The sequence below is a fragment of the Salvelinus namaycush genome, chromosome 35, assembly GCF_016432855.1.
Source record: "Salvelinus namaycush isolate Seneca chromosome 35, SaNama_1.0, whole genome shotgun sequence".
In the NCBI taxonomy this organism is placed as follows: domain Eukaryota; kingdom Metazoa; phylum Chordata; class Actinopteri; order Salmoniformes; family Salmonidae; genus Salvelinus; species Salvelinus namaycush.
Genome location: NC_052341.1, coordinates 4,488,410 through 4,515,047, shown reverse-complemented (window position 1 = coordinate 4,515,047; position 26,638 = coordinate 4,488,410). Strand labels below are relative to the sequence as shown.

Genomic DNA, 26,638 nt, shown 5'->3' with positions numbered 1-26,638 from the left:
TTCCCGAGTTCTCAGTTGTATTGAAAGCACCATTTCACTAAACTATTGACATATGTCCGCAGTGATGATAAGAAAATACAATTATTCATTCTAATTTCATTTCTCAGGTTTGTGTCATCAATAACTTGAGGCCATTGACATATAACAAGCACAGAAGTCAAATCACGAATATAGCCTAGCCCCATGTAACCACTGTCTAATGTCAAAGACACTGGTAACTTGTAACTGTGGTCTAACAGTGGGCTTAATGCTAGAATGTATAAATAACCAATCTTCCCTAAAGCCAATAATATCCAATAAAGCCTAGTCCTATTTAGTTTAGCGTCACTTATATAAAAACAGAGAATTTGTTTTTTAAGAAATCCATTGCTGTGCAGGCTCTCATTTCGTAATATATTTCCATTATGAGTTATATAGCTGTAGCCTACAACCAAGCAAATAAAACGGGGTATGCCACTCTAAACTGGTTTGACAGAAATGGTAGCAGAAGGTGAATGGTTAACTTTTGTTGCACAGTAGACGATGCTACTTCCCATGTAGCGCAAATGCTCACTCTCGGTGTGATGGAGGCGTTAGGTTTTTAATTGAAGTGATTAGTGGAATCAGAATCAAGCCCCACCCCTCAACAATCAGAAGTGATCTCAACACGTTCATATAAAAGTAGTCGGAGGCGAGGACTTGTTGTGGTGTAACGTTACTGGATACGATCGGAGTTGCAATAAAGACCGATATCAGACGGGAAAAATGCTCATGAATTGGAGGATCGTCGTTCCTTTGCTCGCGGTGGCTTTCATCGTGACGAGCGCCGATGGGATACCGGGGGGCGTCGTGGACGCAGATATGAACGACCCCGCTACCAGAGACGCGCTGCAGTTCGCGGTGGCCGAATACAACAAGGGAACAAACGACCCGTATGTTTGGCAGGTGGCCAAGGTTGTCAAAGCTCAGAAACAGGTCAGTCCTTTTTGTAAATCTTTTTATCAGTTGAACGAAGACACAATGTTGGTCGTTCATTGTGTAACGTAGTTTCCACGGTTGAAATATCTTAATATAGACCAGTGAATTTATTAACGCACTTCATCTACTCTGAATGCGGCAGAATGGTCAATGTTTTAGTTAATGTACGACACCTGTCGAATAGGACCGGTGTCAGTAAACGTCGGCCAAAAAAAAACAGTTTGTTGGCAGCAACAGTCATCAACGCTCTTAACATGAGGACAGCCTGACCACTGCATAGCAGAGTTGGCGACACCAATGTAATGAAACAGGCAGGGAGCAGGTCTCGAACCCTCGACCTTCTAGCCCGGTCCTATCGACTGTGCCGCAAAAGCATGCTCAAGCGGCAGAGTCGATTTCCGCGCTTATAAACCCAGGGTTGTTACACTACTAAAGTCGTTTTTGGGTGTGTTTACTTTACTATTTGACTTTTACTCAATACATTTTCCCTGACACCCAAAAGTGCTCGTTACATTTCAAATGCTTAGCAGGACAGAAATGGTCAAGTTCCCTTATCAAGAGATCATCCCTACTACTCTGCTCTGGCATACTCATTAAACACTAATGCTTAGTTCATTCATTGTTGGCGTGTGCCTCTGCATATCCATTAATGACAAATACAAGAGTCGTGATCTCTGGTTTGCTTAATTTAAGGAACGTGAAATGATTTTATACTTTAACTCAAGTAGTATTTTTACTGGGTAACTAACGAGTCATTTTCTTCACTCTAGCTCAAGTGTGACAATTTGGGTACTTGTTCCACTGCTGCTAGGGCGAGTAAAATGGTCAGTGAGGTGTACACTAATTTGTCTCCGGAAGTAGTTAGCAAGCTAACCAACTACAGTTCAATCGCACCGACAATTGTTGTAATGTTAAATGACGAGACCGAGGCATTGATGTGAGTAACCAGTCTTGTTCAGTACATTGCAATACCTCCGGGAATCTCAAGCACACCGGTAAAAACACTGGACTTGCAGTAATGAACATTTACCAACAGATGGCATCACTGTGCCATTATACACCCATAACAATCTAATTGCATTTTGGTGGTCATTTCCAATGGAACGCTGCATGTGTGTGGTGCATATTTGTATTTATTGAACGTATGCGTTGATGGCTCTACAAATGGTAGAAAGTGAATGTAACTTGTTGCGCACATCTAGATGCTTCCGGTGTGGTCGAGACGTTAACCTGGGTGCTTGACTGCTATTGTAATGTCTGAATGCTTGGATCAAGCCTGCTCACAGCAACACCCTCTGAATTACATGGACAATCTGACGACACTGCATTTATGAACGCCCAGACGGCGCTCTGGACGTCGAGTTAATTTAGGAATACACCGTAGCTACTTTATACAATGGCGTTGTTGAATAGGCCTTTGCTTAGCTTGAAGGGTATTTCTAACGGTCAATTATTGATTGACATTTTTTTATTAAACTTTATTTTGGTAAAAGTTCCTACTATTTCGTACTTCCACGAGATGTAGTAACGTCACAAACATAAGGTTGCTACCCAAGCCGGCTGGTCGTTTGTACTATCGGTTCGGTTGCAGGAGATGCGACTCAGTTTGAGCTTTGTTCTTACAGGTGGTAGCTGGGATAAAGTACATCTTCACAGTGCTGATGGCCAGGACCCTGTGCAGGAAGGGAGGTGTGGAGAAGGACTGCGCTGTGGCCCCAGCTGTGGTAAGGACCACAAGGCTAGCCTGGTCCCAGATCTGTTTGTGTTAACACTGGCACTTCAGCTCAGTGCTTCCTACATGTACAGCTTAAGAATGGTCCATTTTTAGTTTATAATTTGTTACAAACAGTGAACACATTGGTAACTAAACTACTTATAAACTGTTAGTAAATCCTACTTGTAACGTGTTACCCATTTCACTATTGGCTCAGTATTGAGTTTGTTACAAATTGCTTCCTTTGCAAAGGGAAGTTTCAGGTGAGATTTCTATAGATGAATGTCTGTTGGCAGTGTTTGAGCATCAAAACCATGATTCATTGTGGGTACATTTTGCCTAACTACTCTACAAATAATAAATGTGTTTATGATGCAAGGTGATTTGTAGCTCAGGTAGTCAGATGCAATGTCCAACAAACCTTTTGTCAGGTGTTATGCTGCTGAAGGGGTGTGACCATACCAACTCGTGTTGCTTCCTGTTTCCTCAGACCTACCAGTGCATCTTTGAGGTGTGGAGCCGCCCCTGGCTGGGAGTGCTCCAGTTGATCAAGCAAGCCTGCGAGGAGTAAAGACTTCAATTGTCTAGTCTACCCAGTTAATATTTATTACCAGTGGTGTTAGTCTTACCTAAGCAGATCTACCTCATCTATGATGTATTCAGAGAATCCAACTCATTTTCCTACTTATTGCATTCCCACACCAATATAGCACTTAAAATAAGAACTGCTGTGTTGATGATGGTTTGTCAGCGCTATGCAACAGTGGAACTAAATAAAACCTGTTTCGTTACATTTACATGTTTCATTTTGTTGCCAGATGAACAAATCTTAGACCCATTATTTTGTGAGAAAATAGTTAAATGTTGATAAATATAACGTTCAGTCACCCGCCCAATGATTCACAGGACAGACCAATGTTAAAAAGGCTCATGCATTCAACATGGAGGTTGTCCATCACAACCTCTAAATAGGTCAGAGAAGGGACTACTAAAAAGGTGTTGGCTATTTATGCAGTATTATAAACTGGGTGGTTGGTGCCCTGAATGCTGATTGGCTGACAGCCGTGGTGTATCGGGCTATAACTTATTTTTACTGGTCTAATTACGTTGGTAGCTAGTTATTAATAGCAGTAAGGCACCTCAGATTTGTGTTATGGCCAATATACCACAACCCCCTTGGGCATTATCACTTAGTATTACTCTTAGGAAGTGTTTGTATGCAGGCTATAGCAGTGACTTGACATCAAATTTGTCTTATGCGCCAAAAACATGTGTAAACCTTACAGTGCAATGCTTACTAGCCCCTAACCAACAATGCGGTTTAAAAACATATAAAAAGCAACAGTAAAATAACAATAGCAAGGCTATATATACAGGGGGTACCATTTAGTGGAGGTAATTGGCTTGTGATAAATCAGTCTACTGCAGTGCTGAATAACTGCTTAACTGTCAGTGATGCCTAATGCTTAGCAAATAACTGAAATCGAGCTTAAATTGGTTATACACAATGGTGTCAGTGTCTTGGCTTCATACAAGACTACAGACTCATTCAAATTAGGCTATTTTTGATATTTTCAGCCTGGCATTCAAGAAAAGTAGGACAACAAAACTTTAAAATGTAAATAAGCTTCTGAAAGTTATAACCACTACTGGGCCTACAGCTAAAACCCCCACTACTGGGCCTACAGCTAAAACCCCCACTACTGGGCCTACAGCTAAAACCCCCACTACTGGGCCTACAGCTAAAACCCCCACTACTGGGCCTACAGCTAAAACCCCCACTACTGGGCCTACAGCTAAAACCCCCACTACTGGGCCTACAGCTAAAACCCCCACTACTGGGCCTACAGCTAAAACCCCCACTACTGGGCCTACAGCTAAAACCCCCACTACTGGGCCTACAGCTAAAACCCCCACTACTGGGCCTACAGCTAAAACCCCCACTACTGGGCCTACAGCTAAAACCCCCACTACTGGGCCTACAGCTAAAACCCCCACTACTGGGCCTACAGCTAAAACCCCCACTACTGGGCCTACAGCTAAAACCCCCACTACTGGGCCTACAGCTAAAACCCCCACTACTGGGCCTACAGCTAAAACCCCCACTACTGGGCCTACAGCTAAAACCCCCACTACTGGGCCTACAGCTAAAACCCCCACTACTGGGCCTACAGCTAATACCCCCACTATAAGGCCTACAGCTAATACCCCCACTATAAGGCCTACAGCTAATACCCCCACTATAAGGCCTACAGCTAATACCCCCACTATAAGGCCTACAGCTAATACCCCCACTATAAGGCCTACAGCTAATACCCCCCCACTATAAGGCCTACAGCTAATACCCCCCCACTATAAGGCCTACAGCTAATACCCCCCCACTATAAGGCCTACAGCTAATACCCCCCCACTATAAGGCCTACAGTTAATACCCCCCCACTATAAGGCCTACAGCTAATACCCCCCCACTATAAGGCCTACAGCTAATACCCCCCCACTATAAGGCCTACAGCTAATCCCCCCCCACTATAAGGCCTACAGCTAATCCCCCCCCACTATAAGGCCTACAGCTAAACCCCCCCCACTATAAGGCCTACAGCTAAACCCCCCCCACTATAAGGCCTACAGCTAAACCCCCCCCACTATAAGGCCTACAGCTAAACCCCCCCCACTATAAGGCCTACAGCTAAACCCCCCCCACTATAAGGCCTACAGCTAAACCCCCCCCACTATAAGGCCTACAGCTAAACCCCCCCCACTATAAGGCCTACAGCTAAACCCCCCCCACTATAAGGCCTACAGCTAAACCCCCCCCACTATAAGGCCTACAGCTAAACCCCCCCCACTATAAGGCCTACAGCTAAACCCCCCCCACTATAAGGCCTACAGCTAAACCCCCCCCCACCTAGAAGGCCTACAGCTAAACCCCCCCCCACCTAGAAGGCCTACAGCTAAACCCCCCCCCACCTAGAAGGCCTACAGCTAAACCCCCCCCCACTATAAGGCCTACAGCTAAACCCCCCCCCACTATAAGGCCTACAGCTAAACCCCCCCCCACTATAAGGCCTACAGCTAAACCCCCCCCACTATAAGGCCTACAGCTAAACCCCCCCCACTATAAGGCCTACAGCTAAACCCCCCCCACTATAAGGCCTACAGCTAAACCCCCCCCACTATAAGGCCTACAGCTAAACCCCCCCCACTATAAGGCCTACAGCTAAACCCCCCCCACTATAAGGCCTACAGCTAAACCCCCCCCACTATAAGGCCTACAGCTAAACCCCCCCCACTATAAGGCCTACAGCTAAACCCCCCCCACTATAAGGCCTACAGCTAAACCCCCCCCACTATAAGGCCTACAGCTAACCCCCCCCCACTATAAGGCCTACAGCTAAACCCCCCCCACTATAAGGCCTACAGCTAAACCCCCCCCCCACCTAGAAGGCCTACAGCTAAACCCCCCCCCACCTAGAAGGCCTACAGCTAAACCCCCCCCCACCTAGAAGGCCTACAGCTAAACCCCCCCCCACCTAGAAGGCCTACAGCTAAACCCCCCCCCACCTAGAAGGCCTACAGCTAAACCCCCCCCCACCTAGAAGGCCTACAGCTAAACCCCCCCCCACCTAGAAGGCCTACAGCTAAACCCCCCCCCCACCTAGAAGGCCTACAGCTAAACCCCCCCCCACCTAGAAGGCCTACAGCTAAACCCCCCCCCACCTAGAAGGCCTACAGCTAAACCCCCCCCCACCTAGAAGGCCTACAGCTAAACCCCCCCCCACCTAGAAGGCCTACAGCTAAACCCCCCCCCCACCTAGAAGGCCTACAGCTAAACCCCCCCCCACCTAGAAGGCCTACAGCTAAACCCCCCCCCACCTAGAAGGCCTACAGCTAAAACCCCCCCCACCTAGAAGGCCTACAGCTAAAACCCCCCCCCACCTAGAAGGCCTACAGCTAAAACCCCCCCCCACCTAGAAGGCCTACAGCTAAAACCCCCCCCCACCTAGAAGGCCTACAGCTAAACCCCCCCCCCACCTAGAAGGCCTACAGCTAAAAACCCCCCCCACCTAGAAGGCCTACAGCTAAAAACCCCCCCCACCTGGAAGGCCTACAGCTAAAAACCCCCCACCCGGAAGGCCTACAGCTAAAAACCCCCCACCCGGAAGGCCTACAGCTAAAAACCCCCCACCCGGAAGGCCTACAGCTAAAAAAACCCCACCCGGAAGGCCTACAGCTAAAAACCCCCCACCCGGAAGGCCTACAGCTAAAAACCCCCCACCCGGAAGGCCTACAGCTAAAAACCCCCCACCCGGAAGGCCTACAGCTAATAAAAACCCCCCACCCGGAAGGCCTACAGCTAATAAAAACCCCCCACCCGGAAGGCCTACAGCTAAAAAAAAAAACCCACCCGGAAGGCCTACAGCTAAAAAAAACCCACCCGGAAGGCCTACAGCTAAAAAACCCCCACCCGGAAGGCCTACAGCTAAAAACCCCCCACCCGGAAGGCCTACAGCTAAAAACCCCCCACCCGGAAGGCCTACAGCTAAAAACCCCCCACCCGGAAGGCCTACAGCTAAAAAAAAAACACCCAGAAGGCCTACAGCTAAAACCCCCACTAGTGGACCTACAGCTAAAACCCCCACTAGTGGACCTACAGCTAATACCCCCACTAGTGGACCTACAGCTAATACCCCCACTAGTGGGCCTACAGCTAATACCCCCAACAGTGGGCCTACAGCTAATACCGCTACTAGGCCTTCAAATCAAATGTCACACACACATGGTTAGCAGATGTTAATATGAGTGTAGCGAAATGCTTGTGCTTCTGGTTCCGACAGTGCAGTAATATCTAACAATTCCCCAACAACTACTTAATACATACATCTAAAGGGGTGAATGAGAATAAGTACATATAGATATATGGCCGAGCGGCATAGGCAATGTGCAATAGACGGTACAAAATACAGTATAAAAATTAGTAATATAAGATATGCAAACATTAAAGTGACTGGTCAATTTGTTAAAGTGGCCAGTGATTGTGTCTCCATGTAGGCAGCAGCCCCTCTCAGTTAGTGATGGCGGTCTGATGGCCTTGAGATGGAAGCTGTTCTTCAGTCTCTCGGTCCCAGCTGTACTGGATGCACCTGTACTGACCTCGCCTTCTGGATGGAAGCGGTGTGAACAGGCAGTGGCTCGGTTGGTTGTCTGTTTTATCTTCCTGTGACATATCGGGTGCTATAGGTGTCATGGAGGGCAGATAGTTTACCCCCAGTGATATGTTGTGCAGACCGCACCACCCTCAGCCTTGCGGTTGAAGGCGGTGCAGGTGCCGTACCAGGCGGTGATACAGCCCGACAGGATTCACTCGATTGTGGATCTGTAAAAGTTAGTCCGGGTTTTGGGTGACAAGCCGAATTTCTTCAGCCTCCTGAGGTTGAAGAGGTGCTGTTGCGCCACCTTCACCACACTGTCTGTGTGGGTGGACCATTTCAATTTGTCGTTGATGTGTACGCCGAGGAACTTAACTTTCCACTTTCTCCACTACTGTCCCTTGGATGTGGATAGGGGGTTGCTCCCTCTGCTGTTTCCTGAAGTCCACGATCAGCTCCTTTGTTTTGGTGACGTTGAGTGAGGTTGTTTTCCTGACACCACACTCCGAGTGCCCTCACCTCCTCCTTGTAGGCCGTCTCGTCGTTGTTGGTAATCAAGCCCAATACTGTTGTGTCGTCTGCAAACTTGATTGAATTGGAGGTGTGCATGGCCACGCAGTCGTGGGTGAACAGAGATTACAAGAGGGAGCTGAGCGCGCACCCTTGTGAGTCCCCAGTGTCATGACGTTGCCTGTTTGGGTACATCAAGCCCCATCCCCCTCTCCCTGCCACTCCCTGCCTCCCCCTTTCCTCCTTCAACCCATGCTGTGGTCACAGAGAGACGTCGTAAATTCCTGAGAATCTCCTCATGGCCAAACAGTATTAGATGGGGTAAACTTTCAGGACAAAGGGATTTCTTCCACCTCACAGAACCTGAGGTACGAACAGATTTCATGTTCCGGAAAAAGTATAAAAGATCGGTGAAGATTCCAGCTATTAACTGGTCCGTTTGTCACAACTTGGGAGACTGTGTGGCTACATTACCATACCGCTGTTTATATAATAGCCTCAGATATGAGCTTTACATCTAATTGTTGTATAAGATGAATGAGTGAGTATGATACTGTTTGTATAATTGTGTAATATGATTTCCGACTGTTTAATGAAGAAAAATACAATTCCCTTTTGATTTGAACTAAATCAAAGGACTGCCCCTGAGCCCAGTTAGGGTCAGACATCCTGGGACAGCCCCTTTCTGCAATCCTAATAAAAACCCAACTCTGAGAAATTATCACTAGACCATGTTTTTCTCCATTAGGAGGAGAACGAAGGTTGTGTACCATTGCTGAATCTTTTAACCATACCACGTGGTTAAACTCTTAGACGAATAAGAACAAGTCTCTGATATTTACTACTAGTCTGCAGCTAGGAATTCGGTATCATTGAACGCGAAGAACGACAACCGCCGAAACATCCATTCTATAACGAGGGTCACTCTGAACTACCCACATTAACCAAGACAGAGAAAGACAGACGAAACTCTCCAACAGAAACTAACTTTTCACCAGCGATCAACACGACACACTGAGCGTAAATATATATATATATAATTGCAATTGTTCCCGAATGAGTGAGAGTTCATGTGTAAAGGATTAGCATGTCAATTGTTATAATTATGAACTCTGTAGTGACTTCTTAGTCGACCCCCAATTTTCCCTTTGTCTAACAAGCCGCCATGCCGGTTCAGCCCACTAGGGCATATTTCTCCTATCATTTCATGTCACCATTTTAAGTTTGTTTGTTTATGCATTTCTGTGAATTACTTAGTAATAAATAAATGATTTAAAACAATTGATGTATGGATGACTCATAGTGAAGCCTGGGTTCGTGCAGATAACCAACAATTTACGACGTTTGGAATGAGACTAACGTGAGGTAAAATAAATAAATCATTAATCAGCAGACTATTGATCAGATATGAAAATATCTGAAAGGTTATATTGGGAAATTATAACTTTGTAATCTGAATACCTTCCCTGGTGCCCCAAATTCATAGTTAATTAGTTACGTTATTAATCAGTTGATCGCGTAATCCCTAATTACAGGAATCTTTGATATAAACTATAAGTCTTCAATTTAATGACCGTAAAGACACGACACCATTTTTGAGGGTCAGCGTGGTGGAGATAATTACCCCCCTACCTTCACCACCTAGGGCGGCCCGTTAAGTCCAGGACACAATTGCAAACGGCGGGGTCCAGGCCCAGGGCCTCCAGCTTGATGAGTTTGGAGTGTACTATGGTGTTGAATGTTGAGCTGTAGTCAATGAACAGCATTCTTACATAAGTATTCCTCTTGTCCAGATGGGATAGGGCAGTGTGATGGCAATTGCATCATCTGTGGACCTGTTAGGGTGGTATGTAAACTGGAGTGGGTGGCCGGTAAGGTGGAGGTGATATGATCCTTGACTAGTCTCTCAAAGCACTTCATGATGACAGTGAGTGCTACGGGGCGGTAGTCATTTAATTTATCTTTGCCTTCTTAGGTACAAGATCAATGGTGGCCACCTTGAAGCATGTGGGGACAGCAGACTGGGATAGGGAGCGATTGAATATGTCTGTAAACACACCAGCCAGCTGGTCTGCGCATGCTCTGAGGACGCGCTTGGGATGCCATCTGGGCCAGCAGCCTTGCGAGGGTTAACATGTTTAAATATTTTATTCACATCAGCCATAGAGAAGGAGGGGGCGCGCAGTTCTTGTTAGTGGGCCGTGACGGTGGCACTGTATTATCCTCAAAGCGGGCAAAGAAGGTGTTTAGTTTGTCTGGAAGCGTGACGTCGGTGTCCGTGACGTGGCTGGTTTTCTTTTTGTAGTTTGATTTCCTGTAGACCCTGCTACATACGTCTCGTGTCTGAGCCGTTGAATTGCGACTGCACTTTGTCCCTGTACTGGCATTTCGCTTGTTTGATTGCCTTGCAGAGGGAATAACTACACGTTTTATATTCAGCCATATTCCCAGACTTCTTTCCATGGTTAAATGAGGTGGTTCGCGCTTTCAGTTTTGCGCGAATGCCGCCATTCATCCACAGTTTCTGGTTAGGGAAGGTTTTAATAGTCACAGTGAGTACATCTCCAATGCACTTCCTTATAAATTCACTCACCGAGTCAGCGTATAGGTCGAGGTTATTCTCTGAGGCTGACCGGAACATATCCCAGTCTGTGTGATCAAAACAATCTTGAAGCGTGGATTCCGATTGGTCAGACCAGCGTTGAATGGTTCTAGTCACTGGTACATCCTGTTTGAGTTTCTGCCTGTAAGACGGTAGGAGCAAGATGGCGCCTTGGTAGGATTTGCAGAAGGGATGGCAGGGGAGGGCTTCGTATGCATGTGGTCGAGTTAATTACCCCCCGACAACATATCCCGAGAGAGCCATGTTGCCGTGAAACAGAATGTTACAATATCTGATGTCTCTCTGGAAGGCAACCCTTGCTCGAATTTCATCTACCTTGTTGTCAAGAGACAGGACATTAGCGAGTAGTATACTCGGGAGTGGTGGGAGATGTGAACATCTACGGAGCCTGACCAGGAGGCCGCTCCGTCTGCCCCTTCTGCGGCGCCGTTGTCTTGGGTCGGCTTCTGGGATTAGATCGATTGTCCTGGGTGGTGGTCCAAACAAAGGATCCGCTTCTGGAAAGTCGTATTCCTGGTCATTATGTTGGTAAGTTGACGTCGCTCTTATATCCAATAGTTCTTCCTGTCTGTATGTAATAGACTTACAATTTCCCGGGGTAACAATGTAAGAAATAACTTGAGAGGATCTGCAGAGAAGAATGGGAGAAACTTCCCAAATACAGGTGTGCCAAGCTTGTAGTGTCAAACCCAAGAAGACTCATGGCTGTAATCGCTGCCAAAAGTGCTTCAACAAAGTACAGTAAAGGGTTTGAATAGTTATGTAAATGTGATTTCAGTTTTTTATTTGCAATCATTTTTCTAAAATAAGTGTTATGCTGTGTCATTATGGGGTATTGTGTGTAGATTGATGAGGGGGGAAAACAATTTAATCAATTTTAGAATAAGGCTGTAACGTAACAAAGTCAAGGGGACTGAATACTTTCCCAAAAGACTGTACGTCCCTCCCGGGAACAAGCTATATCTGCATACCCTGTAACCAGTGAATCATGGATGCCAATGGAAGCCACCCCCCCCCCCCCCCCCCCCCCCTAAAAACAAACAAGATCATTTATTTTGTCCTGGTGCCCCATAAAAAATTGTCAAGGGATGCCATTTTGGATTTGGCGTCACACCAATCACATCAAAAGCAGACCGTAATTTACAGAGAACTTGAAGTGTTGCGTCGTTTTCCTCCGGTGGTTGGCTAGCTAAAATCTTTCCTTTCTTAAAAACTCACGAATTGGAATAGGGATTTGAACTTGTGGTTTTCCTTCATTGTGCCCCTGGACTGAGATGATGGAAGTTCAATATGTAGCTAGCTAGATTTAATAGGTTAATGTTAACTAGCTGGCCTGTCGCATCGTTGCCCATGAAACAAACTTAAGCTAGCGAGCAAGTATTTTAGCCAGGTAGCCTAGGACAACAAAAACTTAAAGCTTGTACTATATGGCAGTCCATAAGCACAGACAGCAGACTGGTCTCAGACTAGATGTAACATGGTAAATGTAAATCTGGGACTCTCAAATTAGCATGATATGTTACATTTGGTATGGTTACATGAGATGGGTTACTTTAGAAAAAATAGCACGTTACGAATTGTAATTATACAGAATGGATGATTGACATGCACAAATTAACACATACCATAGGAACCGTAACATATACTAACTATATTGATCGGATTTACGTACAGAATCATGCGAAATGCTCTGAGACCACGTTGCAAACAAAGGATATCAAGGATCTGGAAAGATTCTGTATAGAGGAATAGTCTAAGATCCCTCCCAATGTGTTCTCCAATCTCATAAAAGTTTTAGAAAAATGCTGAGTGCCGTTATCCTCACAAGGTGAAGTATTGAATCATCTGGATTCCTATCTTTGAGAAAAAAAGATTAGGTGTTAAACAATCTTTCTCTGAGCAATTGTTTTAGTATAAAATATAATTTTCAATTTTTTTGGCATACAATATAGCTCAGTATTTATATTTATTTTTGTTGTTTTGTCTCATCTTTTGTCTCATCTTTATCACATTTAGGGCCTGCATGTATTAGCTAGATGGCGCCGACAGAGATGGTCGCCACGCTTCGAATCTTTAGGAAACTAAGCAGTATTTCGTTTTTTATGTATTATTTATTATTATTTATTACCCCAGGAAATCTTAAGTCTTATTACATACAGCCCGGAAGAACTATTGGATATAAGAGCGATGTCAACTTACCAACATAATGACCAGGAATACGACTTTCCAGAAGCGGATCCTCTGTTTGGACCACCACTCAAGACAATCGATCTAATCTCAGAAGCCGACCCAAGACAACGGCGTACAAGGGGCAGACGGAGCGGCCTCCTGGTCAGGCTCCGTAGATGTGCACATCTCCCGAGTATACTACTCGCAAATGTCCAGTCTCTTGACAACAAGGTAGATGAAATTCGAGCAAGGGTTGCCTTCCAGAGAGACATCAGATATTGTAACATTCTGTTTCACGGCAACATGGCTCTCTCGGGATATGTTGTCGGGGGGTAATATACTCGACCACATGCATACGAAGCCCTCCCCTGCCATTCCTTCTGCAAATCCTACCAAGGCGCCATCTTGCTCCTCCCGTCTTATAGGCAGAAATTCAAACAGGATGTACCAGTGACTAGAACCATTCAACGCTGGTCTGACCAATCAGAATCCACGCTTCAAGATTGTTTTGATCACGCGGACTGGGATATGTTCCGGTCAGCCTCAGAATAACCTCGACCTATACGCTGACTCGGTGAGTGAATTTATAAGGAAGTGCATTGGAGATGTTGTTCCCACTGTGACTATTAAAACCTTCCCTAACCAGAAACCGTGGACGAAATGGCAGCATTCGTGCAAAACTGAAAGCGCGAACCACCGCATTTAACCATGGAAAGAAGTCTGGGAATATGGCTGAATATAAAACGTGTAGTTATTCCCTCTGCAAGGCAATCAAACAAGCGACATGCCAGTATAGGGACAAAGTGGAGTCGCAATTCAATGGCTCAGACACGAGACGTATGTAGCAGGGTCTACAGGAATTCAGACTACAAAAAGAAAACCAGCCACGTCACGGTCAACGACGTCACGCTTCCAGACAAACTCAACACCTTCTTCGTACGCTTTGAGGATAATACTGTGCCACCATCACGGCCCACTAACAAGAACTGCGCACCCCTCCATGGCTGATGTGAATAAAACATTTAAACATGTTAACCCTCGCAGGGCTGCTGGCCCAGACGGCATCCCAAGCGTGTCCTCAGAGCTTGCGCAGACCAGCTGGCTGGTGTGTTTACAGACATATTCAATCGCTCCCTATCCCAGTCTGCTGTCCCCACATGCTTCAAGGTGGCCACCATTGATCCTGTACCTAAGAAGGCAAAGATAACAAATTAAATGACTACCGCCCCGTAGCACTCACTGTCATCATTTAGTGCTTTCAGAGACTAGTCAAGGATCATATCACCTCCACCTTACCGCCACCCACTCCAGTTTACATACCACCCTAACAGGTCCACAGATGATGCAATTGCCATCACACTGCCCTATCCCATCTGGACAAGAGGAATACTTATGTAAGAATGCTGTTCATTGACTACAGCTCAACATTCAACACCATAGTACACTCCAAACTCATCAAGCTGGAGGCCCTGGGCCTGGACCCCGCAGTGTGCAATTGTGTCCCTGACTTAACGGGCCGCCCCAGGTGGTGAAGGAAGGAAACATCATCTCCACCACGCTGACCCTCATCACTGGGGACTCACAAGGGTGCGTGCTCAGCTCCCCCTTGTAATCTCTGTTCACCCACGACTGCATGGCCATGCACACCTCTAATTCAATCATCAAGTTTGCAGACGACACAACAGTAGTGGGCTTGATTACCAACAACGAGGAGATAGCCTACAGGGAGGAGGTGAGGGCACTTGGAGTGTGGTGTCAGGAAAACACCCTCTCACTCAACGTCACCAAAACAAAGGAGCTGATCGTGGACTTCAGGAAACAGCAGAGGAAGCAACCCCCTATCCACATCCAAGGGACAGTAGTGGAGAAAGTGGAAAGTTAAGTTCCTCGGCGTACACATCAACGACCAACTGAAATGGTCCACCCACACAGACAGTGTGGTGAAGGTGGCGCAACAGCACCTCTTCAACCTCAGGAGGCTGAAGAAATTCAGCTTGTCACCCAAAACCCGGACTAACTTTTACATATCCACAATCGAGAGAATACTGTCGGGCTGTATCACCGCCTGGTACGGCACCTGCACCGCCTTCAACCGCAAGGCTGAGGGTGGTGCGGTCTGCACAATATATCACTGGGGGCAAACTATCTGCCCTCCATGACACCTATAGCACCCGATATGTCACAGGAAGATAAAAAAAAAGAACAAAGACAACCACCCGAGCCACTGCCTGTTCACACCGCTTCCATCCAGAAGGCGAGGTCAGTACAGCTTCTATCTCAAGACCATCAGACCGCTAAACAGCCATCACTAATTTAGAGAGGGGCTGCTGCCTACATGGAGACCCAATCACTGGCCACTTTAACAAATTGTTCACTAGTCACTTTAATGTTTGCATATCTTACATTACTCATGTTTATACTGTATTTTGTACAGTCTATTGCACATTGCCTATGCCGCTCATCCATATTTATATGTACATTTTCTCATTCACCCCTTTAGATGTGTGTATTAAGTAGTTGTTGGGGAATTGTTAGATATTACTGCACTGTCGGAACCAGAAGCACAAGCATTTTCCCTACACTCATATTAACATCTGCTAACCATGTGTATGTGACATTTGATTTGAAGGCCTAGTAGGGGTATTAGCTGTAGGCCTACTAGTGGGGGTATTAGCTGTAGGCCTTCTAGTGGGGGTATTAGCTGTAGGCCTTCTAGTGGGGGTATTAGCTGTAGGCCTTCTAGTGGGGGTATTAGCTGTAGGCCTTCTAGTGGGGGTATTAGCTGTAGGCCTTCTAGTGGGGGTATTAGCTGTAGGCCTTCTAGTGGGGGTATTAGCTGTAGGCCTTCTAGTGGGGGTATTAGCTGTAGGCCTTCTAGTGGGGGTATTAGCTGTAGGCCTTCTAGTGGGGGTATTAGCTGTAGGCCTTCTAGTGGGGGTATTAGCTGTAGGCCTTCTAGTGGGGGTATTAGCTGTAGGCCTACTAGTGGGGGTATTAGCTATAGGCCTTCTAGTGGGGGTATTAGCTATAGGCCTTCTAGTGGGGGTATTAGCTGTAGGCCTACTAGTGGGGGTATTAGCTGTAGGCCTACTAGTGGGGGTATTAGCTGTAGGCCTACTAGTGGGGGTATTAGCTATAGGCCTTCTAGTGGGGGTATTAGCTGTAGGCCTTCTAGTGGGGGTATTAGCTGTAGGCCTACTAGTGGGGGTATTAGCTGTAGGCCTACTAGTGGGGGTATTAGCTATAGGCCTTCTAGTGGGGGTATTAGCTGTAGGCCTTCTAGTGGGGGTATTAGCTGTAGGCCTTCTAGTGGGGGTATTAGCTGTAGGCCTTCTAGTGGGGGTATTAGCTGTAGGCCTTCTAGTGGGGGTATTAGCTGTAGGCCTTCTAGTGGGGGTATTAGCTGTAGGCCTTCTAGTGGGGGTATTAGCTGTAGGCCTTCTAGTGGGGGTATTAGCTGTAGGCCTTCTAGTGGGGGTATTAGCTGTAGGCCTTCTAGTGGGGGTATTAGCTATAGGCCTTCTAGTGGGGGTATTAGCCGTAGGCCCACTAGTGGTTATAACTGTCAGTAGCTTATTTACATTTTAAAGTTTTGTTCTGTCCTACTTTTCTTGAATGCCAGGCCGTGCACCATGTTATCACCAACAAAAATAGCCTAATTTGAATGATGAGTCTGTAGTCTTGTATGAAGCCAAGACACTGACACCATTGTGTATAACCAATTTAAGCTCGATTTCAGTTATTTGCTAAGCATTAGGCATCACTGACAGTTAAGCAGTTATTCAGCACTGCAGTAGACTGATTTATCACAAGCCAATTACCTCCACTAAATGGTACCCCCTGTATATATAGCCTTGCTATTGTTATTTTACTGTTGCTCTTTAAATGTTTTTAAACTGCATTGTTGGTCAGGGGCTTGTAAGCATTTCACTGTAAGGTTTACACTCTTTTTGGCGCGTAAGACAAATTCGATGTCAAGTCACAGCTATAGCCTGCATACAAACACTTCCTAAGAGTAATAATGCCCAAGGGGGTTGTGGTATATTGGCCATAACACAAATCTGAGGTGCCTTAATGCTATTAATAACTACCTACCAACGTAAATAGACCAGTAAAAATAAGTTATAGCCCGATACACCACGGCTGTCAACCAACCACCCAGTTTATAATACTGCATAAATAGCCAACACCTTTTCAGTAGTCCCTTCTCTGACCTATTTAGAGGTTGTGATGGACAACCTCCATGTTGAATGCATGAGCCTTTTTAACATTGGTCTGTCCTGTGAATCATTGGGCGGGTGACTGAACGTTATATTTCTTAACATTTATCTATTTTTTCACAAAATAATGGGTCTAAGATTAGTTCATCTGGCAACAAAATGAAACATGTAAATGTAACAGGTTTTATTTAGTTCCACTGTTGCATAGCGCTGACAAACCATCATCAACACAGCAGTTCTTATTTTAAGTGCTATATTGGTGTGGGAATGCATTAAGTAGGAAAATGAGTTGGATTCTCTGAATACATCATAGATGAGGTAGATCTGCTTAGGGAAGACTAACACCACTGGTAATAAATATTAACTGGGTAGACTAGACAATTGAAGTCCTCTCTCCTTTGGGTCTTTACTCCTCGCAGGCTTGCTTGATCAACTGGAGCGCTCCCAGCCAGGGGCGGCTCCACACCTCAAAGATGCACTGGTAGGTCTGAGGAAACAGGAAGCAACACGAGTTGGTATGGTCACACCCCTTCAGCAGCATAACACCTGACAAAAGGTTTGTTGGACATTGCATCTGACTGCCTGAGCTACAAATCACCTTGCATCATAAACAATTTTATTATTTGTAGAGTAGTCAGGCAAAAATGTACCCACAATGAATCATGGTTTTGATGCTCTCAAACACTGCCAACAGACATTCATCTATAGAAATGTCACCTGAAACTTCCCTTTGCAAACAAAGCAATTTGTAACAAAATCAATACTGAACCAATAGTGAAATGGGTAACACGTTACAAGTAGGATTTACTAACGTTTATAAGTAGTTTATTAGTTACCAATGTGTTAACTGTTTGTAACAGGTTATAAACTAAAAATGGACCATTCTTTAGCTGTACATATAGGAAGCACTGAGCTGCAGTGCCAGTGTTAACACAAACAGATCTGGGACCAGGCTAGCCTTGTGGTCCTTACCGCAGCTGGGCCCTGATGCAAAGCGCAGTCCATCGGCACGCCTCCCTCCCTGCACAGGGACCTGGCCATCCGCACTGTGAAGATGTACTTCATCCCAGCTACCACCTGTAAGCAGAGGATGGTCAGCACTTCAGACATAGAAATCACCCATCTTGAATGAGGAACCTGTTCTAGTGATTCATTTATGAATACAGAAGAACAACGCTCAATGACTGAGTCTCATCTCCTGCAAACGAACCGATACGACCAGCCGGCTTGGATAGCAACCTTATGTTTGTGACGTTAATATATCTCGTGGAAGTACGAAATAGTGTTGACTTTAACCAAAATAAAGTTTAATTAAAAAAGGTCTAACAATAATTGACTGTTGGTAACCCGTATAAAAAGTGACAATGCCCTCGAAGCCAGTGTTGAGGATATATTGGCATGGTTGCCGGCCCTCGACGAACCCCTGTGCCAATATATCCTCCAAACACCGTCTTCCCAGACATTAGCACTTCATGCATACGGTAGAAATACCCTTCAAGCTAAGCAAAGGCCTATTCAACGCCATTGTATAAAGTAGCTACGGTGTATTCCTAAATTAACTCGACGTCCAGAGCGCCGTCTGGGCGTTCATAAATGCAGTGTCGTCAGATTGTCCATGTAATTCAGAGGGTGTTGCTGTGAGCAGGCTTGATCCAAGCATTCAGACATTACAATAGCAGTCAAGCACCCAGGTTAACGTCTCGACCACACCGACAGCATCTAGATGTGCGCAACAAGTTATTCGCTTTCTACCATTTGTAGAGCCATCAACGCATACGTTCAATAAATACAAATATGCACCACACAAGACATGCAGCGTTCCATTGGAAATGACCACCAAAATGCAATTAGATTGTTATGGGTGTATAATGGCACAGTGATGCCATCTGTTGGTAAATGTTCATTACTGCAAGTCCAGTGTTTTTACCGGTGTGCTTGAGATTCCCGGAGGTATTGCAATGTACTGAACAAGACTGGTTACTCGCATCAATGCCTCGGTCTCGTCATTCAACATTCAAACAATTGTCGGTGCGATTGAACTGTAGTTGGTTAGCTTGCTAGCTACTTCCGGAGACAAATTAGTGTACACCTCAGACCATTTTACTGCCCTAGCAGCAGTGGAACAAGTACCCAAATTGTCACACTTGAGCTAGAGTGAAGAAAATGACTCGTTAGTTACCCAGTAAAAATACTACTTGAGGTAAAGTATAAAATCATTTCACATTCCTTAAATTAAGCAAACCAGAGATCACAACTCTTGTATTTGTCATTAATGGATATGCAGAGGCACACGCCAACAATGAATGAACAAGGCATTAGTGTTTAATGAGTATGCCAGAGCAGAGTAGTAGGGATGATCTCTTGATAAGGGAACTTGACCATTTCTGTCCTGCTAAGCATTTGAAATGTAACGAGCACTTTTGGGTGTCAGGGAAATTGTATGGAGTAAAAGTCATCAAATAGTAAAGTAAAAACAGCCAAAAAATGACTAGTAATTTAACATGTTTACGCCACTGCCTAGCAGAGTTGGTCAGCTGTCCTCATGTTAAGAGCGTTGATGACTGTTGCTGCCAACAAACTGGGTTTTGGCCGAAGTTTACTGACACCGGTCCTATTCGACAGGTGTCGTACATTAACTAAAACATTGACCATTCTGCCGCATTCAGAGTAGATGAAGTGCGTTAATAAATTCACTGGTCTATATTAAGATATTTCAACCGTGGAAACTATGCTATACAAATGAACGACCAACATTGTGTCTTCTTTACACTGATAAAAAGATTAACAAAAAGGGACTGACCTGTTTCTGAGCCTTGACAACCTTGGCCACCTGCCTAACATACAGGTCGTTTGTTCCCTTGTTGTATTCGGCCACCGCGAACTTCAGCGCGTCTCTGGTAGCGGGGTCGTTCATATCTGCGTCCACGACGCCCCCCGGTATCCCATCGGCGCTCGTCACGATGAATGCCACCGCGAGCAAAGGAACGACGATCTTCCAATTCATGAGCATTTTTCCCGTCTGATATCGGTCTTTATTGCAACTCCGATCGTATCAAGTAACGTTACACCACAACAAATCCTCGCCTCCGACGACTTTTATATGAACGTGTTGAGGTCACTTCTGATTGTTGAGGGGTGGGGCTTGATTCTGATTCCACTAATCACTTCAATTAAAAACCTAACGCCTCCATCACACCGAGAGTGAGCATTTGCGCTACATGGGAAGTAGCATCGTCTGGATATGTGTGCAACAAAAGTTAACCATTCACCTTCTGCTACCATTTCTGTCAAACCAGTTTAGAGTGGCATACCCCGTTTTATTTGCTTGGTTGTAGGCTACAGCTATATAACTCATAATGGAAATATATTATGAAATGAGAGCCTGCACAGCAATGGATTTCTTAAAAAACGAATTCTCTGTTTTTATATAAGTGACGCTAAACTAAATAGGACTAGGCTTTATTGGCTATTATTGGCTTTGGGGAAGCTATGACTATTTATACATTCTAGCGTTAAGCCTACTGTTAGACCACAGTTAGAAGTTACCAGTGTCTTTGACATTAGACAGTGGTTACTTACAAGCTAGGCCTGGCCAGGCGTGTCAAACTCATTCCACTGAGGGCCGAGTGTCAGCGGGTTTTTGGTTTCTCTTTCAATTAAGACCTAGGCAACCAGGTGAGGGTAGTTCCTTACTAATTAGTGACCTTAATTCATCAATCAAGAACAGGGGTAGAGCAAAAACCTGCAGACACTCTGCCCTCCTTGGAATGAGTTTTACATGGGGCTAGGCTATATTCGTGATTTGACTTCTGTGCTTGTTATATAGCCTATGTCAATGGCCTCAAGGTATTGATGACACAAACATGAGAAATGAAATTAGAATGAATTATTGTATTTTCTTATCATCACTGTGGACATATGTCAATAGTTTAGAGAAATGGTGCTTTCAATACAACTGAGAACTCGTGAATAAAACGAGGTCAAAACATGATGTAAGTGATCTTCAAGTCGGAACTTCTGAGCTCTAGAAAGATGCGTGAGGTCCTGACTTCGAATTCCGAGTTGGATCACCGTTCAAAAATATTTTCCCCAGTCGGAACTCGTTTGTCCCGAGTTCCCAGTTGTGGTGAAAGCACTGAAGTCGGAGATTTCCGTGTTCACAGTTGATGTGAACGCGACAAACGTCCAGACTTCAATCACTGACGCACAGACAGGAGCGCACTTTGGAACTGCAGGACTCTTGAGTAACCATGCAGACTATTGAAGTTCTGAAGTGAGTAGTTCTTTATGTGGATAAATAGGGCGTATTTAATCAAACCATTGCATAAGAGTATATTCATCGCCTATAGATGTGATTAAGACTAAAGAGGTCAATGGAACGCAGACAGTCGGGATAGAAGAATGATGGCGGTTTGGCGGCGCACTTTCAACAAACAAAGTGGAGATTCGTCAAATCATGATCGATGTATTGTAACAGGCCCACACTTTGGTTACCAATGTTCGATTTGCATATATTTGGCTGTTTTCGATGCATAACATTTAGAAATCGTCCCTTTTCAGGTTTGGAAGAAGTGACCGCAAAATGCTAACTCCATTTGTATAAACTGGTAGCATAGCTAGGATAGAGAAATCTAGGTTTGGAGGCGTGTCGTTTTTAAAGGTGCACATGTAGAAATCTGGGTTTGGAGGCGTGTCGTTTTTAAAGGTGCACATGTAGAAATCTGGGTTTGGAGGCGTGTCGTTTTTAAAGGTGCACATGTAGAAATCTGGGTTTGGAGGCGTGTCGTTTTTAAAGGTGCACGTGCAGAAATCACTTCGCTATTTTCTGGTTGCAAAACTTCTAATAGTTCGCCTACTGTCAGTTTTATTTGACTACAAGTATGGAACGATGATATTCTACACTATTTAAACAATTTGGAAATATATTTTCCATTACCACATATAGTAATATCAGCTAATTGAAGCTTGTGTACAAAACACCAAGTAAAAAGATGCATAGAAATGTCGCCCATAGAACAGATCTTGCGCCGCCAAACCGCCGTCCTTCTTCTCTCCCGACTGTCTGCGTTCCATTGACCTCTTTAGTCTTACCCACATCTATAGGCGATGAATATACTCTTATGCAATGGTTTGATTAAATACGCCCTATTTATCCACATAAAGAACTACTCACTTCAGAACTTCAATAGTCTGCATGGTTACTCAAGAGTCCTGCAGTTCCAAAGTGCGCTCCTGTCTGTGCGTCAGTGATTGAAGTCTGGACGTTTGTCGCGTTCAAATCAACTGTGAACTCGTTAATCTCCGACAGTGCTTTCAAGACAACTGGGAACTCGGGACAAACGAGTTCCGATTGGGAAAAATCTTTTTGAACGGCGATCCAACTCGGAATTCGAAGTCGGGACCTCACGCATCTTTCTAGAGCTCAGAAGTTCCGACTTGAAGATCACTGACATCATGTTTTGACTTCGTTTTGTTCCCGAGTTCTCAGTTGTATTGAAAGCACCATTTCACTAAACTATTGACATATGTCCACAGTGATGATAAGAAAATACAATTATTCATTCTAATTTCATTTCTCAGGTTTGTGTCATCAATAACTTGAGGCCATTGACATATAACAAGCACAGAAGTCAAATCACGAATATAGCCTAGCCCCATGTAACCACTGTCTAATGTCAAAGACACTGGTAACTTGTAACTGTGGTCTAACAGTGGGCTTAATGCTAGAATGTATAAATAACCAATCTTCCCTAAAGCCAATAATAGCCAATAAAGCCTAGTCCTATTTAGTTTAGCGTCACTTATATAAAAACAGAGAATTCGTTTTTTAAGAAATCCATTGCTGTGCAGGCTCTCATTTCGTAATATATTTCCATTATGAGTTATATAGCTGTAGCCTACAACCAAGCAAATAAAACGGGGTATGCCACTCTAAACTGATTTGACAGAAATGGTAGCAGAAGGTGAATGGTTAACTTTTGTTGCACAGTAGACGATGCTACTTCCCATGTGGCGCAAATGCTCACTGTCGGTGTGATGGAGGCGTTAGGTTTTTAATTGAAGTGATTAGTGGAATCAGAATCAAGCCCCACCCCTCAACAATCAGAAGTGACCTCAACACGTTCATATAAAAGTCGTCGGAGGCGAGGATTTGTTGTGGTGTAACGTTACTTGATACGATCGGAGTTGCAATAAAGACCGATATCAGACGGGAAAAATGCTCATGAATTGGAAGATCGTCGTTCCTTTGCTCGCGGTGGCATTCATCGTGGCGAGCGCCGATGGGATACCGGGGGGCGTCGTGGACGCAGATATGAACGACCCCGCTACCAGAGACGCGCTGAAGTTCGCCGTGGCCGAATACAACAAGGGAACAAACGACCCGTATGTTTGGCAGGTGGCCGGTGGCAGGTGGCCAAGGTTGTCAAGGCTCAGAAACAGGTCAGTCCTTTTATAAATATTTTTATCAGTTGAACGAAGACACAATGTTGGTCATTCATTGTGTTGCGTAGTTTCCACGGTTGAAATATCTTAATATAGACCAGTGAATTTATTAACGCACTTCATCTACTCTGAATGCGGCAGAATGGTCAATGTTTTAGTTAATGTACGACACCTGTCGAATAGGACCGGTGTCAGTAAACGTCGCCCAAAACCCAGTTTGTTGGCAGCAACAGTCATCAACGCTTTTACATGAGGGCAGCCTGACCAACTCTGCTAGGCAGTGGCGTTAACATGTTAAAGGCTGTTTTTTGGCTGTTTTTACTTTACTATTTGATGACTTTTACTCCATACAATTTCCCTGACACCCAAAAGTGCTCGTTACATTTCAAATGCTTAGTAGGACAGAAATGGTCAAGTTCCCTTATCAAGAGATCATCCCTACTACTCTACTCTGGCATACTCATTAAACACTAATGCTTAGTTCATTCATTGTTGGCGTGTGCCTCTGCATATCCATTAATGACAAAAACAATAGTCGTGATCTCTGGTTTGCTTAATTTAAGGAACATGAAATTATTTTGTACTTGAAATCAAGTAGTATTTTTACTGGGTAACGAGTCATTTTCTTCATTCTAGCTCAAGTGTGATAATTTGGGTACTTGTTCCACTGCTGCTAGGGCAGTAAAATGGTCAGTGAGGTGTACACTAATTTGTCTCGAAGTAGTTAGCAAGCTAACCAACTACAGTTCAATCACACCGACAATTGTTTGAATGTTAAATGACGAGACCGAGGCATTGATGCGAGTAACCAGTCTTGTTCAGTACATTGCAATACCTCCGGATATCTCAAGCACACCGGTAAAAACACTCGACTTGCAGTAATTAACATTTACCAACAGATGGCATCACTGTGCCATTATACACCCATAACAATCTAATTGCATTTTGGTGGTCATTTCCAATGGAACGCTGCGTGTGTTACGTGGTGCATATATATTTGTATTTATTGAACGTATGCGTTTATGGCTCTACAAATGGTAGAAAGTGAATAACTTGTTGCGCACATCTAGATGCTGTCGGTGTGGTCGAGACGTTAACATGGGTGCTTGACTGCTATTGTAATGTCTGAATGCTTGGATCAACCCTGCTCACAGCAACACCCTCTGAATTACATGGACAATCTGATGACACTGCATTTATGAACGCCCAGACGGCGCTCTGGACGTCGAGTTAATTTAGGAATACACCGTAGCTACTTTATACAATGGCGTTGTTGAATAGGCCTTAGCTTGGCTTGAAGGGTATTTCTACCGTATGCATGAAGTGCTAATGCCTGGGAAGCCGGTGTTTGGAGGATATATTGGCACAGGGGTTCGTCGAGGGCCGGCAACCATGCCAATATATCCTCAACACTGGCTTCGAGGGCATTGTCACTTTTTATACGGGTTACCAACAGTCAATTATTGATTGACTTTTTTTAATTAAACTTTATTTTGGTGAGATGTAGTAACGTCACAAACATAAGGTTGCTACCCAAGCCGGCTGGTCGTTTGTGCTTTCGGTTCGGTTGCAGGAGATGCGACTCAGTCATTGAGCTTCGTTCTTCTGTATTCATAAATGAATCACTAGAACAGGTTCCTCATTCAAGATGGGTGATTTCTATGTCCGTGGTCTGATGTGCTGACCATCCTCTGCTTACAGGTGGTAGCTGGGATGAAGTACATCTTCACAGTGCTGATGGCCAGGACCCTGTGCAGGAAGGGAGGTGTGGAGGAGGACTGCGCTGTGGCCCCAGCTGTGGTAAGGACCACAGGGCTAGCCTGGTCCCAGATCTGTTTGTGTTAACACTGGCAATTCAGCTCAGTGCTTCCTACATGTACAGCTTAAGAATGGTCCATTTTTAGTTTATAACGTGTTAGTGAACACATTGGTAACTAATAAACTACTTATAAACTGTTAGTAAATCCTACTTGTAACATGTTACCCATTTCACTATTGGTTCAGTATTGAGTTGTTTGCAAAGGGAAGTTTCAGGGGACATTTCTATAGATGAATGTCTGTTGGCAGTGTTTGAGAGCATCAAAACCATGATTCATTGTGGGTACATTTTGCCTGACTACTCTACAAATAATAAATGTGTTTATGATGCAAGGTGATTTGTAGCTCAGGTAGTCAGATGCAATGTCCAACAAACGTTTTGTCAGGTGTTATGCTGCTGAGGGGGTGTGACCATACAAACTCGTGTTGCTTCCTGTTTCCTCAGACCTACCAGTGCATCTTTGAGGTGTGGAGCCGCCCCTGGCTGGGAGCGAGCCAGTTGATCAAGCAAGCCTGCGAGGAGTAAAGACCCAAAGGAGAGAAGACTTCAATTGTCTAGTCTACCGAATTAGTATTTATTACCGGTGGTGTTAGTCTTACCTAAGCAGATCTACCTCATCTATGATGTATTCAGAGAATCCAACTCATTTTCCTACTTATTGCATTCCCACACCAATATAGCACTAAAAATAAGAACTGCTGTGTTGATGATGGTTTGTCAGCACTATGCAACAGTTGAACTAAATAAAACCTGTTTTTTACATTTACATGTGGTTTCAATTTGTTGCCAGATGAACAAATCTTAGACCCATTATGTTTTGAGAAAATAGTTCAATGTTGAGAAATATAACGTTCAGTCACCGGCCCAATGATTCACAGGACAGACCAATGTTAAAAAGGCTCATGCATTCAACATGGAGGTTGTCTATCACAACCTCTAAATAGGTCAGAAGGGACTACTGAAAAGGTGTTGGCTATTTATGCAGTATTATAAACTGGGTGGTTGGTGCCCTGAATGCTGATTGGTTGACAGCCG

The 26,638-nt window shown here is 44.7% G+C and overlaps 3 protein-coding genes and 1 pseudogene across 3 annotated transcripts in view; 3 read left to right on the top strand and 1 right to left on the bottom strand.

Annotated features, from left to right (window-relative positions):
• Window positions 1–26,638, top strand: part of LOC120029926 (epoxide hydrolase 1-like) — an 80,872-nt gene that overhangs the window by 13,010 nt on the left and 41,224 nt on the right. The gene's annotated exons all lie outside the window — the stretch shown is intronic.
• Window positions 745–3,242, top strand: LOC120029933 (cystatin-like). Its single transcript, XM_038975243.1, has 3 exons — window positions 745–954; window positions 2,583–2,681; window positions 3,162–3,242. The coding sequence occupies exons 1-3, from the start codon at window positions 745–747 to the stop codon at window positions 3,240–3,242; spliced, it is 390 nt and encodes a 129-aa protein (XP_038831171.1).
• LOC120029934 (cystatin-like) lies at window positions 17,525–20,434 on the bottom strand. The gene is made up of 3 exons (XM_038975244.1): window positions 20,141–20,434; window positions 18,313–18,417; window positions 17,525–17,827 (listed from the first exon to the last, which is right to left on the bottom strand). The coding sequence occupies exons 1-3, from the start codon at window positions 20,348–20,350 to the stop codon at window positions 17,747–17,749; spliced, it is 396 nt and encodes a 131-aa protein (XP_038831172.1). The 5' UTR covers window positions 20,351–20,434; the 3' UTR covers window positions 17,525–17,746.
• Window positions 23,474–26,240, top strand: LOC120029929 (annotated as a pseudogene).

Coding starts and splice junctions, on each gene's coding strand:
- LOC120029933 (XM_038975243.1), top strand. CDS start 745: ATGCTCATGAATTGGAGGATCGTCGTTCCTTTGCTCGCGGTGGCTTTC. Junction 955..2,582: donor TTGTCAAAGCTCAGAAACAG/GTCAGTCCTTTT, acceptor TTGTTCTTACAG/GTGGTAGCTGGGATAAAGTA. Junction 2,682..3,161: donor GCGCTGTGGCCCCAGCTGTG/GTAAGGACCACA, acceptor CTGTTTCCTCAG/ACCTACCAGTGCATCTTTGA.
- LOC120029934 (XM_038975244.1), bottom strand. CDS start 20,350: ATGCTCATGAATTGGAAGATCGTCGTTCCTTTGCTCGCGGTGGCATTC. Junction 18,418..20,140: donor TTGTCAAGGCTCAGAAACAG/GTCAGTCCCTTT, acceptor CTCTGCTTACAG/GTGGTAGCTGGGATGAAGTA. Junction 17,828..18,312: donor TGCATCAGGGCCCAGCTGCG/GTAAGGACCACA, acceptor CTGTTTCCTCAG/ACCTACCAGTGCATCTTTGA.